This window comes from Cryptomeria japonica, chromosome 8, assembly GCF_030272615.1.
Source record: "Cryptomeria japonica chromosome 8, Sugi_1.0, whole genome shotgun sequence".
NCBI lineage: Eukaryota > Viridiplantae > Streptophyta > Pinopsida > Cupressales > Cupressaceae > Cryptomeria > Cryptomeria japonica.
This window is the reverse complement of record NC_081412.1, coordinates 98,083,985-98,104,798: the sequence shown is the minus strand read 5'-3', so window position 1 is coordinate 98,104,798 and position 20,814 is coordinate 98,083,985. Positions and strand designations below refer to the sequence as shown.

Below are 20,814 nucleotides of genomic sequence, written 5' to 3'. Positions count from 1 at the left end.
TCCCATCCACGGCATATTTTAATGTTCAACATGTAAGACAGATGTCTTGCCCAGCATTTAACATTTCGTATATGAATTCATAAAGTGTCAAATAATAACAAGAGCAAAAACAGCACAAAAAAGAATTTTAATCTTCTAAAACTAATTAATTACTCTTCCACTCTATGCAGTTTCACCATTCCCACTCAATGTCATATTATAGATACAATCCATTCAAATCAGTTGCACAGCAAAAGAAAAGAGATTCCACATAAAAATATTGTAATACACTTGACATCAAAACATCCCTAGGTGAGACTGAGCAGTAAAGTATAAACGATAAGACCCTCAGCTTGTCATCCAAAATGTCATTGGAGATTTAAAATAATCATCTCCATGCAAACCAGTACACAGTTGACATAATTAAGAAAAATGAGTAGCAGATTTTGGGCTAAAATCTTGCCATAAAACAAACAAAGATAGCACTGCATCAGTGCACTAACAACAGAACTTGCTGCAACTGCATCAAGAATAGTTCCATATGCCCTTCACCTAGTAACCACTCAGCCACATTACACCTGGAATACTAGTTCTCAAAATTCATGAAGACAGTAAACTTAGAAGCACTTTCTGTGAACAATTGACGGACCAGACTCATCATACTCGGACTTGGCTATCCACATCTGCATTAAAAATAATTGATAATTAGCATATACACTTAATTTAAATCACTACATAGAGATACAAACGCTAAACTTTTATCAGATCACAGAATGAGATCCATAAATAATCATGATGGTGATTACCTGTTGGAAGGTGCTGAGAGACGCCAAGATTGACCCTCCAATCCAGACACTATACTTCCTCTCAGGCGGTGCAACAACCTTAATCTTCATGCTGCTAGGGGCAAGAGCAGTAATTTCCTTGCTCATACGATCAGCAATGCCAGGAAACATTGTAGATCCTCCACTGAGAACAATGTTTCCATAGAGATCCTTTCTGATATCCACATCACACTTCATGATGGAGTTGTAAGTTGTCTCATGGATACCTGCAGCTTCCATTCCAATCATAGATGGCTGGAACAAGACTTCAGGGCATCTAAACCGCTCTGCACCAATGGTAATTACCTGTCCATCAGGAAGCTCATAACTCTTCTCAAGGGAAGAACTAGTCTTGCTTGTCTCAAGCTCCTGTTCAAAGTCCAGTGCTACATAAGCAAGCTTCTCTTTCATATCACGAACAATTTCACGCTCAGCAGTAGTGGTGAATGAGTACCCTCTCTCAGTCAAGATCTTCATTAAAGCATCTGTCAAATCACGACCAGCAAGATCCAACCTAAGGATAGCATGGGGAAGTGCATATCCTTCATAAATTGGAACAGTGTGGCTGACACCATCCCCAGAATCAAGAACAATTCCTGTAGTACATATTCCCCACTTCTGACTATTAGTATGCAATTTCAAGGATATATGAGCATTTATAAAAAAAATTGCCTGCAAGTTGCAAGAATATGCAAAACACACTCACCGGTAGTACGACCACTTGCATATAGAGAGAGAACGGCTTGAATGGCAACATACATTGCTGGTGTATTGAAGGTCTCAAACATAATTTGAGTCATTTTCTCCCTGTTTGCTTTTGGGTTAAGAGGTGCCTCAGTGAGGAGAACAGGATGTTCTTCTGGAGCAACTCGAAGCTCATTATAAAAAGTGTGATGCCAGATCTTCTCCATATCATCCCAGTTGGATACAATTCCGTGCTCAATAGGGTACTTCAATGTGAGAATACCTCTTTTAGATTGAGCCTCATCACCTACATATGCATCCTTCTGTCCCATCCCCACCATGACTCCAGTGTGACGAGGTCTTCCCACAATGCTAGGAAACACTGCCCTGGGAGCATCGTCTCCAGCAAAACCAGCCTGGCATGAAAAGGCGGAAAATGCCATAAGTTTTACAGGATTTGCCCTATCAAAGAACTAATAAAATATGAACCAGCGGAGATGGCAATAACCTACTACACCAAACCCAGAAACTCTATGATATCAACCAACAGTCTTTCTATAACGACCAGAATTTTACAGCTGGCAACGGATCGAAGTTAGCAAACTCACCTTAACCATTCCTGTTCCATTGTCACAGACAAGGGGCTGAATGTCCTCTGCATCGGCCATCTTGTATTACGCTGCAAAAAAAGTACAGACTACAATGGAGACAGTTAAGAAATATATAGGCAGCTTAAAAAAGTCAAAAGCAAAACCTAAATGATCATTAAAAGCAGATTAAATGCCTCTGCTAGGTAGAGGAGTCAGTCAAACAATTAATCCAGTCATGGACAGAGACAGAACAATCGAGATTGGCTTAATCCATGGCAAAGAAAAGGCTCACATTGGCATCCAGATTTATACAATCAAAGGCCTTCATAAATTACGAAAAAAGGAATTGGGACTGATATATGTCTTGCTTGGAAACAAGCAAGCTAGACACGACAGAAATCCACAGATTGACATAAGCCTCTTTTCTTCAACGCACAAAAGGAGTGACTTTATAAGTAGAATGAAATCAACACAAGTTTTTTGCATGGCCTTGTAAGGGAAAATGTTTACCATTGTTTAATTATATCTAGGCTTCTAGCTTGGTCATAAAAGCTACTAATATATAAGAGCTTGGAAACAAGTTTTTTGCATGGCCTTGTAAGGTCAAGACAGAAATCCACAGATTGACATAAGCCTCTTTTCTTCAACGCACAAAAGTAGTGACTTTATAAGTAGAATGAAATCAACAAGTTTTTTGCATGGCCTTGTAAGGGAAAATGTTTACCATTGTTTAATTATATCTAGGCTTCTAGCTTGATCATAAAAGCTACTAATATATAAGAGCTTGGAAAAGAGTTTTTTGCATGGCCTTGTAAGGTCAAGTGTTTAACATTGTTTAATTATATCTAGCTTGATCATAAAAGCTACTAATATATAAGAGTTTGGAAACAAGCATACTAGAGCACAGAAATTGTGACTTTCATGGTAGAATGAATAAAAAAAAAATTTGCATGGCCTAAAAAAATATACTCGGATCCAAATCTATAAACTCGCATATAAAATGACATAAATAAAGAAAACATTCAGATATGTTTAATCTTTATTAAACTACCTATCCAATGAAAAACAACAACTGAGAATGGCAAAGAAACTGTGACCTTCAGAAAACCAAAAGGGAACCATTCAAAAAAATGTCATCTACATCAAACTATCATTTGGAATCCTCAAATCCAGTAAAATTCCCCAGAAAACAAGCCTCCGGAAAGGAAGAAAATTATATGGACCATCCACTGAAATAATAACAAGTCATATGGGGGAAATAAAACTATTCAATCCGCTATTAGAAAATGTTAAATTGAACATAAACACTTATCTGATGAAAAACAACGAAACAACATGGCGAAAGCAAGCCCGACACAGTGCCATCTACATCAAATTGTCTCTTGAAAACGTTTGTCAATGAGAAACAACAAACAAAATGGCAAGAGTAGTCCGATCGTACATAAAGCACAAGTAGAAAAACTGTAAGTAACAAAAGCACACTACAAAGAGATCACAAAATAAAACCCTTAAAACACAAACAATTATTAAGGAATTGTCTATTTTACAGAAAAATTTCCTTGGCCAATTCTGATGATCAAGTGCACCGATCATTCATCCACAGAATCAGCGACGCGAAAAAAGGCGCTATAAACCCGCTAACATCGATTCAAATAAAATACTCGAAAAAGGATCGAATTCCCAATGCGCCATAACAACTTAGGGTTTTGCAGCACGATTATGAATAAAGATCGGATCTTCAGATACCCGATCCTAGTAGAAATAGCAGATTCAGATACCCAATGAAGATCCAAATCCGCCACCATAAAACATCAAGGTAGCCGTAAAGTTTCAAAAAGCTTACAAACAATTCAGAAACAAAGACGCCGAAATGTCAATAAAAACAGCATGCCAGAGGTCCAAGGATCAAATCCTACCGTCAGAACGAAATATAAAGATCAAAAGCGCTTTAATGACTGATTCTCATCATACGCGAAGGAGAATCTGAAATCCGTAAGTTGACAGGCAAAAAGAGAAGGAAAATGCATACCTTGCAAGGGACGCTGATCAGTAGCTTTTCGCCTGTCGACGGCCCGTTTGCACTGAGGAAATGAGCAAAGCACAGAACTCTCTCGATAGTCAGTTTAAAGACCCGCGGCCGAATTCACTCCAAATTATAACCAAATGAAATGCACATGGAATGACTGACATACAGCCTAACATTCAGATCTCACCGTCCGTTCAACGTGCCCGCGAATCTCCACCGTCCTTTCCTAATCCCGCACTGCGGTTCGAACCAGGTTCAGTTAAGATCCCTGAAAATGAAATTGCGACTCAGGTCAACGTAATCTAACGGCTCAGAGCGTGTTATGTAGATCAAACGGTAGAGAAATTTCACAGCGAGGCTTTGCTTTTATACCGGCTGTTAATTCGCGGACCGGTTTGTCTCTCCGGTGGCCTTTTCAGGCCGACAAAATTCTGAGTTGGAGGGAAAATCCCGATTGGAAGTATTGTTTTGTTAAATCACATGTGGACCCTGATTTAGAGGTCACTTTGTAATGCCAGCTGGCAGATCCGTTGGAGGAATTGGAATAATGTTAGGTGGGTGCAGATTCAGCTTAAGTGGCAAGGAACTATGCGTGCGTCCTACGTGTCACAAACGTTACGTTTGTTAGTAAATTGCAAATATTTTATTGTTTGGAGTGTACATTTGATTTCCACGATACATAAATAATATTTTTTTTCATATATTTTAGAAGGGCCCCTCCACAAAATTAGGGATATGCTCCTCCTAGATGTGGGTGTCAACCTAAATAGTTTTGTATGAATAAGTGTAGTATTATTTTTGTAAAATAGTGTTGCATATATCTTCACAAAAAATTGGATAGAAATAGTCACATCTCTAAAATCTATGTGGAGCAATTAAAGGACACACTAACCTCATGTCTTTAAGTGCACATTTTGTTTAAATTTAAGTAGTTGGAGTGTTTCAATGTAAATTTTAATTAAGGGAAAAGGATAAATTAGAATCTTTTCCTATTTTAGTGGAGAGCTATTGCTTAAGAATTGAAACCAAACTTTGAAAAAAGGGGGGCTAGAAATAAGTGGTAATTGCATATTGAAAAAAAATGACATTTGGTTCAACAAATTTCTTCCCCTTTGCTTCCAAGTTTTTCTCAAAAATTTAATTGCTATAGTTATTATTAATAATATGCTTTAAGCATGCAAATGCTAAAAAATAAGTAGCAAGATTGAATATTCACACTACACAAATTGCTACTTGAAAAGTTAAGTAGTGGTTGCTAGCCAAAATGAGCTAAGCAGTTGTATGGGGACCTACCCTAATATACTCTGAAATTGCTCTACTATTCTAAGGCAAATAGTTTGTACAATTAATGATAGTAGGGTGTGTTTCCCCCAAAGCCATTCAATAGAACTATTAGAAATGTAAAACGGATTCCATGGTGAATCAATTCCAATATTTCTCCAAGATTTTTTATTCTCATTAAATGGGGTAACTTTTTATTTAGTGAATAGGAGGAAATAATATTCAAACTTATTGTTCACATAATGAATTAACCAATTATCAATTCCCGATTTGTAAAACAAAAAAAAATTCAGATATTATTTTATCGGAGATCAATTTGAATAATTGTAGAAGTGATTGACTCATAAAATTTGTCTCAAACATACTAAGTTAATATGTTGAGCTCATAATTGTTTGAATTGAAAAATCTTCAACAACCAATATTGGTAAACATCAACTTGATTAAACATTTTATCAGTAATAAGAATCGCAAACCAAAGTAGTATTTATTATTTTTTCTTTAGTTATAAAGCAATCTATCAACACATGCACACACACACAAAGAACCCCAGATTTACCTGGAAACCTAAAATGGGGAAAACTACGATGAGAATAGTTGCTTGGATCTACTGTCCAAATCCAACCTCACAAAAGTAACAATATAAAAAGGAATTTTCAATATGAAGTAGGCACCAACCTACTAGAGGCGCCAATTCTCAATTACATTTGCAAGCACCAACCTACCGAAGACACCAATCTCCTGCTCCAAGATCTGAACACCAACTCAACATATGATACACCAATCCCATGAAAAAATCAAGAGATATGAATTGTGGAGCTACAAGGTTGAATACTCAGCTTCCTTATGCTCTAAACAATATTAGAACACTCTCACATAGTGCATATGATCTTCAAATGAAACCAAACATAATGATTGAAATGCTACTTACATAGCATCACCCACATACTCGCACATCAATACCTTTCAGATATTCACATTAAAGAACCACACTAGGAATGAACCTAGATCAACTATATATATGAATTATAATCGTAATTGCATTCACATGTTAATATAGAATAAGATTATTACATCTACAAGTCAACCACAAGAATAAATTCTACACTAAACATTTAATAGACTCGATCCAAAGCCTACATGTTCCTCTAGGAGAAGGGACGCACTATGTGTTACCCAATACATGTTCCATTGGCCCCAATGCACAATCACACGCTACTTCTAGCTGGCACATGTCACGATCCTTTAGCGCATAAAACTAGAACATCAACCTAGTCGACCAACAAGCATAGTGAATAGTTTATCACTTCTCACTTTCTATTTGTTGAAGCTCGGGCTCTAAAATTTTGTGATATCAAACATCATATGTATACTTACTTAACTTCCAATCTATAAGCCATAGCTTTCAAGTATGGCAAAATACAGAGCCCAATGTTTTAGCAGTGCAACTAAACACATATTCTATTCCTAAGCAATGCTCAAAAGTATACCACAGATGCTTCCAAACAACATCACACAAGATATTAGTTCAAGAACAACTCAAACATGAACATGATAAGATTAGTAAAGTTATCCATCATAGCTTGCCAATCTAGAATTCAAATGCTCGAACAAGTCATGTCAAAAGCAATTATATTTAATTCGCTTAGATCTGCTAACACCTTAGCCAACATACCTCTACTACACCTTTGACATTAATGGCAACATATGTTCAACAATATCCCCCTTTGTCATTGATGGAAAATAATAAAATGTTGGTAGCACATGAACACAAACCAAATCAGTCAAAAACTCCCACTGTGATGAATACCTAATCTGTAAGAAGCTTCTAATCATTTGAACTCCTCTTAAAGGATGTAGCATTTTGGGTCATTTTCTCCCTCTTTAACATCAATGGAAAAGGAAAACACTAGCATTTGGAATTCTTTCTCCCAATGTCTTGCTTCCCCTTTCATGTTGGGTCACATTCTTCATTATCTTGCCTACTCTTTTTTCTACCTAAACTATTAATTGAAACACTCTATAAGACCACCAAGTTTGCTTGCAGCACCCCCCCTTAACCCGTATTTCTTATTGATTGAAGAGGAGGGAGAAACCACCCCCAAATTCTGTCAAAGATACTCAAAAGTCTCCTTGGGAAGAGGTTTGGTGAAAATGTATGCAATTTGCTCCTTAGTCTCAACATATTCTAACTTCACCTCTTTGTATGCAACCTTCTCTCTCAAAAAATGATACTTAATTGCAATATGTTTTGTTCTTGAGTGCATCATCAAAATAATTGAAAATACTTATGGCACTTGTATTGTCACAGAGAATGAAATTGGGCTTATCAAACTCTACTTTCATCTCCTTCAAATTCTACTTCATCCATAAAATATGAGTGCAACAAGAACATACTACAATGTACTTCGTTTCTTTTGTATACAAGGACATTGAGTCCTACTTTTTGCTTAACCAAGATACAAGACTATCACCAAGAAAGAAAGCTCCACTAATTGTACTCTTATGGTCATCTACACTTCCAGGCCAATCTGTGTTTTTGTATGCAGCCAATGTGAAATTTTCACTCTTCAGATACTACAAACCAAAATCCATCAAAGCCTTTAGATATCTAAATATCCTTCTTACTTCCTTGGCATGGATTTCCTTAGGTGTCGCCTAATACCTAGCTACCATCCTTGCTACTTGCATTATATTTGGTCCAGATGCATTTACATACAACAAAATACCAAACATCGACCTATACAAGGTTTTATTTATTAGAGTAGATTCATCATCTTTGATCATTTTATACCTAATAACCATTGGTGTACTTATTGGTTTGGACTCTTCCAACTTTAACTTACTCAACATCTCTTTTATATATTTGGTCTGAGATATGAATATACCCTTTTTTATTGAAAAAATTATAAACCAAGAAAGAAGGATAACTCGCCAAGAATTAACATCTCAAACTCCTTTTGCATAGAGTCCCAAAACTCTTTGCCCATTGCATCACTATTACCTCCAAAGATAATATCATCAACATAACAACAATAATTAGCATCTAATCACCTTCTAATTTTATGTACAAATTGATTCTTGCACTACCTCTTTTGAAACCTTCTTGTTGAAGATATCTATCTAATCTATAATATCATGCTTTGGGGCCTACTTGAGTCCATAAAGAGGCCTTTTAGCCTACACACAAAATATGGCTTATCTGAACACTAGAGCCCTTATGATTGTTCAATGCAAACTTCCTCTTCTAGCTCTCTATTCAAAAATATAGATTTGACATTCATCTAATACACCTTGAAAGTTTTAAACGCTAATAATGCTAGAATCATTTTGATTGCCTCTAACCTTGCTACCGAAGAAAATGTCTCCTTAAAACCAACTCTCTCTACTTGAGCATATCCTTTGCTACATACAAGTTTGGCCTTATTCCATATCACTTTTCCATCTACATTCAACTTGTTTCTAAAGACCCATTTGGTACCAATGACATTCTTGTCTTTAGGTCTCAGAAACAACTCCCATTGTTCATTCTTCTCAATATGAGTTATTTCTTCCTCGATAGTTTCTAACCAACCTTTTTCTTTGCTTGCCTCTACATAAGAACTCGGTTATTTTGCTACAATAAATCAAAATTTACCTATTCATTTTATTTCTCAATTATTCTCCAAGTACGAACTCCACTACCTTTATCTCTTATGATTTGATATTCATAATGGTTCTTTTGGACATACATGACTCACTTTCTCTACGTTCATCTCCACTACAAGCTAAATAATCATTGCCATCTTCATCAAGAACATTAGTTAACTATATTGTCTCATCAACACTTGCATCGACACTTTCCATAGTCCTTCTCAACCTTTTATTATAACATCTATGTGTCTTGCTTGTAATAGAGTAACCAAGTAAAATACCTCCATCAGATCCAAAATTAGACTTACCCAAATATTTTTAATCCCTTTTGATTTATCACTTGCTTCCAAATATTCTAACATGTCTAACTGAAGCAGGTCTTCCTTTCCATAGCTCATATGGTGTCTTGGTAGGTCTTGGTTTGATTTGAGCTTTGTTCAAAATGTATATTATCATCTTAATTGCTTCTCTCCAATACATGTTCAATAACTCCACTTGACTTAACATAGTTCTTTCCATCTCATATATAGTCTAGTTCTTTCTCTCAGCTAATCCATTTTGTTAAGGAGTCTCAAGGGTGAAATATTGTCTCTAGATCTCATGCATCTCATAGAAATATTCATATATGTTAGAGGTAAATTCTCTACATATGTCTAATCTTAGACATTTAATTGTTCTTCCAGTTTCATTTTCTACCATTGCCTTAAAAGCTTCAAGTTTCTCAAAAGCTTCTAATTTCTCTGTTAGTAAAGCAATCCAAGTTATCCTCGAATAATCATCAATAAACATCATTAAATAATTATCACCTTGTAGACTCTTTGTCCTTGTTGGTCTGCATCGATCTATATGAATCAAATCCAATGGCTTAATAGGGAATATTCCTTGGTAGGAAATCTAATCTTGGTCTACTTTCCCTCATGACATGGTTTGCAACTATTCAACTAGTATATACAGGCTTATTGATCTTAGGCATGTCTCTTACCACACCTTTTAAACTAATCCTCACAAGACCATCAAAACTAAATTTTTTTGAATATTTTGTGCCAAAGACAACCCTTTTCACCTATATAGCAAAACAATTATGCCAATTAACTTCATTGATATTATACGCATCATTGTTAGTCCTACTTCCTTCCACAACCAATTCTTCGATATTAGTTTTTTCTGATTTCACAACCCTTTGCATTGAAAGAAAGATTGTATCTTTTATTATACATCTGACTCACACTTAGAAGATTTTGTTTCATACATTATATGCATATAAGAATTCATATGTTTTTATATTTCCACTATCAAGGTTCAAAAGTACCCTTACCGGTAATCCTAGCAACTAAATTATTACCTAGAGTTATAACTCATTCGTCAAACTTCTTAGAGTTCATGAACTTGCTCGTCTCTGATCACATGACTTTAACATCCATTGTCAATGATCCATAAAATCTTCTCATTTTGAGGATGTAGTACAATCTAAGCCACCATGAATTTCTTTACTCACTGTCCTAATGGTCTTTTCTTCCGAACCTTGCTAGTTTCACTAGTTTGACTTGCCGAGTTATTTTCTTTCGCATTCAACATAGGAGGACTCACAAAATTGCTTCTAAATTTTTTTAAACATTAAAAATAATGTCGAAATCAAACAATGGTGCAAAAACATTTTTGCTAACAAAGTTATTTCTTATTGTCAAAACGTTTCTACAATTTGTAGCCTTATGACCAAATTAATTGTAATTAAACTAATAACCAAAAAAAGAATAATTGAGCTTGGTATTGTGTAATTTTCATCTTGAAGCTTGTCTTTCAAACCTCCTATTTTGTTTATGTACTTGAGCGAAACCATCATCCACCACTTTTCTCTCGTTGGTTGCCATAATTGGTTTAAATTTTAAACTTTTGGATCTATTCTTTTTTGGACTCTCACAAATTGATTTTGTGGGTTGTTTAGTCACCTTGTTCTTCTAGATCTCATTGAATCCAATTTTGGTTTTGATGTGGCAATATTTGACTTTGTATGATATGATCCAAGATCTCAGTGCTTTTCCCAAACTTCAACTTTAGTTAATTGTTGTTTTTTTCTAGATCCTTTCTCAATGTCACAATCTCTACCTCAAGTCTTTCACAATCGTTATCTCTTCATAGCAATCTTTTTGGTGTTAGCTCTTCATTCCTCTTTTCTTTTTCCACTTGAATCTTTAGATCAATGACCATCTACCTTCTCAATAGTCTACGACAATTTGTATGTAGCTTTCACTTCTTCAACAATCATCTTCTTCAGCCTCTTAATCTATTTTCCAACACAATACAATTCTTCTACAAGATCTACATCATATTCATCATTTATGGACTTTATTGCTTCTACATCACCTTCAGTAGTCTCCATAGCCATGAATATAGCATTTTCACATTCATTCCTAGAAGTTCCTTGGTCATCATCATTGAATGAATAACTTCCACATTAGTGAAGAAATTTATTTTTATTCTTTTGAAAACACTTCCCTTTTGAAAATGACTTGTTCCAATTCTTTTGATCATCATTGCTAGAGTTTTTGTATGAACACTCAACCATGAAATGTCCTAATTCACCATAATTTAAATGTTTGAAAGGCAACTTACCTTTATACTTTCCAAAACCTCTCTATAACTTTCTAACAAAGTTAGCTTGCTTTGGATCTATCTCATCATCTGAATTTGGATATTCTTTCCTCTTGAACACTTTGAATCTATCCTCTTTCCTTGATAATTTGTTAGTAACAATCCTCATCTCATAAGAATTTATTATTCAATGCAACTCATCCATCATTAGTTTATCCAAATTTTTAGCTTCCAATAGCAGATACATCTACATCAAATCTTGGGGGAAGTGATAATACCTTTTTCACAATCATCATATCTTTGAGTTCTTCACCAAGTCCTCTAATGGAGTTGATAACTTCATCAACCTAGAGCATCAATTTAGTAATATTTTTCTATTTCCTCATTTTTTATATTCTCAAATTGATCTCAGTAGGTATGAATCTTGTCTTATCCTTCTCTATCCTATAATGTATAATTTTCATAAACTCTATAGCATTTCTTGTCTTGTCATTGTTCTCACAAACCTTCTTTTTAGTCTGATCTCTTGGGCGACTCTCAAGGATTTCATAACCATCCACAACTAATTGTCAAACATCAAATCCTAAGGCCATCAAATATGATTCTGTCGCTAAACTCAAAAATATATAATTGGATCATTTGAAAATTGTTGTCTTATTTGAAGATAGACCTTGAGCAATTGAGTGTTCTATCTTGGATCTACCTCAAGTTGTTAGTCTTCTTCTAAGGAGCTTATCTCTAATACCAATTAAAGGGCACATTAATATACTGAGAGGGGGGTGAATGAGTATATGCCAATTACAACTTGATTAAACATTAATTATCATCAGTAAGAACCCCAAATTAGCAAAGTAGCATTTACAAAAAAAAAATAATAATGATAAAACAATTTATCAAAACACACACATCCACATAAATAACACCATAATTACATGGAAACCCGCAATGGGACAAGTCATGGTGAGAATAGTTGCTTAGATCTATTGCACAAATCCAACCTCAAAAAAAGTAAAAATATAGTAAGAAATTTACAATACGAAGTAGGCACCAACCTATTAGAGATACTAATCCCCAATTACATTTGTAGGCACCGACCTACTAAATACACCAATTCCCTTCTCCAAGATCTGAATGCCAACTCAACATGTGAGGCACCAATCCCACCAAAATATACAAGAGATATGAATTGCAGACCTATAAGGATGAATGCACATTTTTCTTCTAATCTAAACAATATCAAAACACTCTCACACAATGCTTATGATCTTCAAATGAAACCACACATAATGATTGAGATGCTAATCAAACAACATCACCCACATACTCACACATCAACACCTTCTAGATATTCATATTAAAGAACCACATTAGGAATGAACCTAAATTAACTATATATGAATTACAATCACAATTACATTCACATGTTTTCCTAGAATAAGATTTTTACCTTTGCAAGTCATCCACAAGAATAAACCCTACCCCAAATATGTAATAGGTTCAATCCAAAAGCCCATACATTACTCCAGAAGAAGGGACACATTATGTGTTACCCAACACATGTTCCATTGGTCCCAATACACAATCACACACCACTTTTGATTGTCATACACTACAATCATTTAGTGCATCACATAGAAACATCAACCCAATTGGCCAACAAGCATAGTGAAAACTCTATCACTTCTAACTTTTTGTCTCCTAAAGATCAGTCTCTAAAAATTTGGAATATGAAACATCAAGCATATACTTACTCAACTTCCAAATTGTAGGCCATAACTCTCAACAATGACAAAATACAGAACCCAACACTCTAATAATGCAACTAAATGCACATTTTGTTCTTGAGCAAAAAACCTAAAAAGCATATTGTAGATTCTTCCAAACAAAATCACACAAGATATTCAATCAAGGAGAACTCAATTTAAATCATAATGATAACATTAGGAGATCTATCTACCATAGTGTGCCAATCTGTAACTCAAATGCTCAAACAAGTTATGTCAGAAGCAATTATATTTAATTCTCACAAATCAATTGACACCTTAGGCAACATACCTCTATCACACCTTTGACACCAATGACAACTTATGTTCAACAACAACACCTTGGAGTATAAAAACATAAACAAAGTCATTCAGCGACCCGAGCAGTAATAGTGGAGAAAAATAGAATCCTGATAATTTAGTTTACCTTACATTAGTGGGGTCCAATGTCTCTATGAGAGGGTACCACCCATTAGTATCCTTTAAATGATCCATTTCTATTTTCATCCACTTTATTCATTTGGACAAAAAAGTGAAATAACAAGAGTTGATTGAGGGAATTCGCCCGAGTCAAACTAGTTAGTAACACCTCCTTATTGGCCACAAAGTCAAGGTTAATAATTTTAAATTTTTATGATGGATGGTTTTTTGAATTTTTTTGAAAGCATTATTTAGATGTATGGACCATTCATGTTCATGAGAGGTACATTCTTGCATACACTTGCTCATAAAATATAGGTCAATAAAGATTGACTCAAAAACTATACAACTAAATCTTTATAAACACTATATAATTACATTAATTTTGAGAATGTCATTTAAATGTAAAATACAAATTCAATCTTTTTATTTTTTTAATTGTGAGAATACAACAGTCAACGTTGTTTATAGTGTTGGGTGTTTCGCCTAATAATGAATTATGTATATTTTTGTGAGCCATTCTTCATTTTTAGCATATAAGAGTCACTTGACTAGTATTTTAATATTGTTAAAAAGGAAAATAGAAGTGTTTAGCTTGTATAGAATTGTATTGATCTTTGTCATTTAGTGGCTTAAGAGTGTATTGGTTTTAATAGTCTAGAAGTTAAGTAACTTCCTTAAATAGTGTAGGTTTAGTTTTTCAAATACAAGGTAAAAATATTGATGTTTACCTTCAATTTGTTTAAATTTATATTAAAAAATTATAAAATGAACCAATCAAAATCAATAGCATAAAATATTATAATGTTACAATATAATTACTATAAATTTACGTAGCAATGATATTGTTCTCTCATGTAATTAATTAAAATAAAATTTAGTTATTGAAAAACAATTTCAAGAAGATACTTTGCATTTTTTGCAACCTTTAACGATCGCAAGCTTTCATAAATATGTGGTGAAAATGTCTCAACTAGCTTACTATTTCTGTCAGATCACTTCAATAATCCCTCTTTCTACCCTAATTTCACAATTACATTACAATTCAACTTAGAAAGAAGGAGACTCACGTCACACACATAATTGGTAAATCTAATCAATATTCTCAACCCTTTTTTCTAATCAAATTGTGGCCAGATCTATTGGATTTACCTCCTTATTTTAATGTAATTTGGTTAATTGGGCTAGTTAGTGGTTTTACTTGTTATAACCCTAATTCCTAATTTTCACCATATTAGAGTTATCTATGAAACTTATTGAAAATAATTTTATGTGTAGTATTTCAATATGCATTACAATGATAACCTTATATTTTTATTTAATGATTAGGTCTTCCTTAGAGTTGAGGATGAAAATAGATGCATATACTTATATCAATATATAGACATGTTCAAAAAAAAAAAAAAGGATAAGCCTAAATGATCCAGGCGGATATGCTCAAACTAGTTTCAAATTCCATGTGGCACCTCATAGAAGTAAATCAAGATTTGGTTGGTTAAAATGTTTGTTATGGGATTCAAACCCCTAACCTCTCTCACCTCCTATTTTCAATGTCCAACATTGTACTACGAGATCTCTGTTGCCTTATTTTAGAGGCTTGTTTTATATAACAAGTAGCAATCCACATAAAGGGGATCGTAGGGGATGAAACCCCTAACCGCCTATCTCCTGCACTTGTCTCCAAACTAATCCAAACTAATCAGTTGTGATTATTTCGTGATTAGTATAGGCCTTGTTTATATTTAAACAATGTAAAACTCGAAAAGGCTAAAAAAATGCAATGCTTGTTAAATAAGCCAAAAATAATATGTAGCCCCTACTAATAATGTAAGGCTCGGGATTTAGGGGGGATATATTTTTAAAAGATTATATTGTAAGCCCAGAATTATAAGGGTCGTTGTTTGTAAAGGGACAACTTTATTTTTGGAGATTTATGGATGTAATTGGGAGATATGGGGATAATGTAAAATATTATTGTTTAACCCCATTTTAACATGTAAAATTGTATAAAAGGGGGTATGTTGTGAGTTTGAGGAGAAGGAAATTTAGTGAGAGTTTGAATAGAGAATTTTTGGAGAGCTAAGCAATTTGGAGAGTTAGTTTGTGATAGTGCATTGTTCGTCTCTGTGCATTGGGAGCTTGAAGTCAAGCTTGTTGTACTTGTTGGAGAAGGACTATTGTAATTCATTATTGTCCAAGGAGACATAAGGAGTCTTTGTAACCATTGAGGTGCTTTGTAACCATTTTCTGGAACTGAAACAAGGATCGGCCACTCTATTTGAGGGACCCGGAGACGTAGCCAATTGGTGAACTCCGTTATGAACTTGTGTTTGTCTTCTCTCTTATTTCTCTCTTCTGTTTAGTCTATTGTTATTTGATTATTATATTTGTTTAAGCAATTTGATTGTAATTTTAAGACCTTCATTTAATCATTGCAAAAGTTAACATCTCATGTGAAGCAGTCATAGATCCTAACATCGGATCACTAAATTCGTATATGATTATTTTGCATATGCAAACCCATATTTCAAGAAATAATTAGAGTGATTATACAAGAGTGTGTGTGTACACACACACACATACGCTTCTATCCAAATAAATATTATGTGGTGAAATAGTTCTAAGATATTATGATTACTTTTTATGAGGTTGGTTTGTTGGTTATAACAACAAATATCAACATTTATGAATTATTGTATCATACTTGTATATTTTTAAATATATGCAAACCCAACATAGTGAATATCAACTGATAAAATACTAGCTTTACGAAAACAATATCGATGGTTTGTTGTATTACTTCTATATAAATATGGGATATCAAGATATATGAGCATTTTTTATTATAATTAAAATTATATTTATTATTAAATATTTGGCCAAAGTAATGCAAATAATTGCTCGTATTACTAGTTCACCTTGTCTAAAGTTCCAAATTAATCAGACACATCATACTCAACAAGAGATATGTAGAATTATATGATATATTATTTGTATTTAGCACATGTCACTTGTTCTTTGATGGCATAATGACTTCAAAGTTTCCTTGGATTTGAACACTCTCATGAAGGGTAGGGCCAATTATAGTAGGAATGTGTGTGAGGGACTATTGGTTTGTGGTTGGAGGAAAAAATATTTGAGTAATGCTTGATGGGCTCTAGAAATGATATTATTCTCTTTGTTTTATTCCAGCTTTCATAAGATATTAGATATTTTTATAACTTCATCTTGTACTATTTTTCAACTTAATAACTGATATATGTTATATAATGAATGAATATGTTTTATGAATATTAATGGATGATATGATCTCATAATCTTATAAATGGTGACAATGTGTACGAATGTGGTTTTAAGATACTAACCTATAGCTAAAGGATTGAAGTTGTTGGCCTATAGCCAAAGTAGAATGTTCCCCTGTGACGTGTTGAAGTAGTCAAGAAGGTACCAATCCAAATGTACCTATTAAGGAGCTTTGTTGAACTTGTCTTTGAATAATAAATGGACTTGAGGGATATGGATGAGTTTGTAGGATAGTGAAGTCATCCTTCATTATGACATTCATTTGATTCTCACACATTTCCTATCATTTATATTTTGTCATTGAATAAGAGTCCAATTAGGATTGTGACTTTTGTTAGTTTAGTTGTTACTTTAAGTTTTATGGGAGAATAAGTTATCCTTAGTGTTAGGGAGGATCAATAGGTGTTCATAGTATTGTGTAAGATGTAATTAACCCACTCTCTTGGACTATGCATAAATTCCAATCTTGTCAAAGTTTGTGGGATATTCCAAATATATGATAGATGATAGATTTTGCTAGATTTTTTAGTTAATTAGAGAAGTCATTATTACCTATGTATTGTTGAAGAATGAATAAAGTGAATGATTGATGATATCTTAAGTTAATACTACTTTGTGATTAGAGATTGCAACCCTCAAGAGATGCCACCCGAGGTAGTGTAATCCTCTCTATAATTAGATAGTTAATTTTGACATTAGCTAAGTTGTTTATTGCTTTGATAAATTATTTGTTGTAATTGTTCTTCTTCAATTAGATAAATATAATATGTTAATAATATTAGTAGTATAGATTATGAATTAAAATTGAAACATTTTTATAATATTGCACTACCTGCACCCATTACTAAGTCACTTTTCCAATTACTCATAGCAACTATGCAAATAGGTTTATATTCCAACATTGTTCATGTTTTACTTAATTGTTTGAATTCAATTAGTTTTTTTTACACAATTGATAGGTAGCTTAGAGAGTCCTTGGTTGCACATACAATACCAACACCATCCAAGTAGATACATCCCTAGTCAATAATTAAATGAACCTCTCTAGGATAGCAAGTTACTTAATATAGGATATGTTGGTCAGTTAAGCATATGCATTGAGTTGTCTGCATCAACCCATTGCACTTAGAAAGAGTTAGTCATTTCTCTTCCTCTTGCAGTTGAAATGTTGAAGATGGATTATAAGAGAATATATATTTTTCCATCGGATATTGTATTGCATGTTGAAATAATGTATTTCTTATATTTATATGGTGATTTTTGCAAATGAAAGCTATGTATTTGGAAGACGTATTATTTGAATATACATATAAATAAATCTACTTTATATTTTTATCCAAATGATGAATAAAGTTAGGAAAATAAACCATGTTGCTTTGACATATAAATTATATCTTAAGATTAAACTATGTTGTTTGTTTCCCAAAGGATTCTCCTATATTCCTGGGATTGACTAAGAGAATTTTACACCAGTTGTCAAAATAAATTGCATCTAAATTTTCCTTGTGATGGCTACATCCCATAGATGATAATTTCATTAGATGTATGTGAAGAGTGAATTTTTGAATGGTGACCTTTAGGAGGAGATATATATGGATTAACTAGTGGGAACCATATAGGATGATTCACTACTTTTTTTAATCTTTGAAAGTCTCTTTATGGGATCATATAGGCCCTTTGAGATTGGTATGAAAAGATGGATTCCTTCTTTTTGATAGTTGGATTGTGAGGCCTCACCTCGACTCAGTCTGACATTCAGTGGATTTTATATTTAGACTATTATGGATACTTTATTTTGATGCATTTTGAGACTTAGAACTTATATGATTTCAGGATTTGGATAACATTGCTATGATTTGATGATTTACTTATATGCTTTATGAGATAGAACACTACATGATTGTTAGATAAGATGATATTGCAATGATAGTTGTCATTATTGAATTTGCAGGACTTTACTGTGAATATAGTACTATGATGTATGGTTAAGTTTATGTGAATTGGGATGAAATTGTTTATGAGAATTTTGCTTGATAAAAGATGTATTTAATCTGTGCAGATGAAAATTGTATGCGAGTGATGATGTGTATTGTATTCCTTTGAATTATATTATATGTGGATATTTGAAAGTACTAATGTGTAAATTGAGATGCACAGGAAATTTACCATGTGACCATGGAAATTACGGAGAACCAAACCTAGACTTATGTATGTTCATAAGCCAGGGTTTGTCTATTTGGAGAGACAACACCCCGTTTGTGTTGTATTTTATTCGTAACAGTATATGCTGCATGAGTGTGAAGTGTTATTTAAATTTAATGTGTAAAAACCACAAGAGACAATTTCATATTTTATTGTGTAAAAGTGTTTTAATTGTGTCACTTGACACATGTGTGGATTTAAATTTAAATGTTTTATTTTGTCTCTTGGTGGGAAAGTGCTTAACTATAGTTTTTCTTAAATAATATAATGCGTTGTCATAAATACTTTGGGAATATAATATTTGGGGTGGTCAACATATGTTTGACCCGAAAATAAACTTCAGAGGGGTTTAAAATGGGTTAAATGAACACCTAGGGGTAGTTTAATAGGGTTTCCTAAAGCCCATAAGGTATACCTAGGGGTTAGGGGTAATTTTAGGCAAGTTTCTACTTTTAAATGATCTTTTTAACGCTTTAAAAATTGGCTTTTTTGAGTTGTGCGAAAATTGAAAATTAGAAGTTTTAATCTAGTTGAGATTTTTTCCTTTTGGAATGAGAGTCTTTTTGCATTCGGCTTTTCTTTCCTTTTTGGTTTTTTAGAAACTTGTGAGAACTCAGAGAATGAGCTTCTTAAGCAAGATTTTTGAGATTTGGAGGGTAATCACCCACTCTCCATTTTTGGAGACAAGAGAAATTTTGAAAAGAAAATAATAGTTTGGAATAGAAAAATTGACTAAGGGTAGAAGGAAAAAGATTCGTGGATTGGGCAGCTCTTCCTCAAATTTCAAAACTACCATTGGGCAGATTAAGGTTGGTTTGATCATTCCTTAAAATGGTTATTTTCTTGCATGTGTTTGAGTGTATGAATGGTGAAAGAAATCTGTGTTTTTGTGTATGTCTTGTTTTAGAATTTTATTTGAAAATCCTTCATTATGCTTGTTGTGTTTTGGGAGTTTTCTCAAGACCTCTTACTCTTGGGAGAGAAGAGGATCTTGTGGGTGGTAGCAGTGACAACCCTCGAGTGAGAGACTCTCGTTTGAGAGCGATCACAAGGGATCTTTGTGTGACCCTTGCTGCATGGCCTGTTTGTGCAATGCGAGTCATAAGGAGGGATATAAGGCTAGAATGCCTTTGGGGGGCATAAGGAATAAGGAGTTGAGATTCTTGATGTATTTATTGTGCCATGAGGTGGCTACTTGTTTTTCCATACTTGCAGTTCTCCTCAGGGTATTGGTCCACTACCACCCTTTGAAAAGATCATCACCAAAGTGTGGTTTTGTGAAGCCAAGTTGGGAGTGTGTCTAAAAATCTGTATGTATTTTGCCTTCTATGTGTTTGCCTGTTTGTTACCCGTCTAGGAATTGGTTCTCCGAGCTCGTGGGTGGCTACCAGTTAGCCTAGGTTGGGAGGTGAGCACTCCGTGGTCATATTGTGTTTTATTATGCAGGAAAAGTCAGGAGAAGAGAATAGGAACAGTGAAAAGATGCAGAAGATTATTGTTGTAGATACTTAAATCCATTTGT

General features: G+C 33.9%; 1 protein-coding gene across 2 annotated transcripts; it reads right to left on the bottom strand.

Moving 5' to 3' along the window:
• Positions 1-222: 222 nt before the first annotated feature.
• Positions 223-4,253, bottom strand: LOC131063814 (actin). Of its 2 annotated transcripts, none has more exons than XM_057997762.1 (5): positions 4,107-4,253; positions 2,096-2,184; positions 1,510-1,903; positions 786-1,399; positions 223-662 (listed from the first exon to the last, which is right to left on the bottom strand). In XM_057997762.1, exons 2-5 carry the CDS (start codon positions 2,153-2,155, stop codon positions 597-599), a joined length of 1,134 nt encoding a protein of 377 aa, XP_057853745.1. In that variant the 5' UTR covers positions 2,156-2,184; positions 4,107-4,253; the 3' UTR covers positions 223-596. The 2 variants fall into 2 exon arrangements, with proteins under 2 accessions (XP_057853745.1, XP_057853746.1); XM_057997763.2 differs by having other exon boundaries at positions 2,096-2,166; positions 4,107-4,244.
• Between the last annotated feature and the right edge of the window lie 16,561 nt (positions 4,254-20,814).

Bases quoted from the DNA above. Each gene is read 5' to 3' on its own strand.
- LOC131063814 (XM_057997762.1), bottom strand. From the start codon at position 2,155: ATGGCCGATGCAGAGGACATTCAGCCCCTTGTCTGTGACAATGGAACA. The intron at 1,904-2,095 runs GTGAGTTTGCTA...TTTTCATGCCAG, and splicing joins ATGGAACAGGAATGGTTAAG to GCTGGTTTTGCTGGAGACGA. The intron at 1,400-1,509 runs GTGAGTGTGTTT...TATGTACTACAG, and splicing joins TGCAAGTGGTCGTACTACCG to GAATTGTTCTTGATTCTGGG.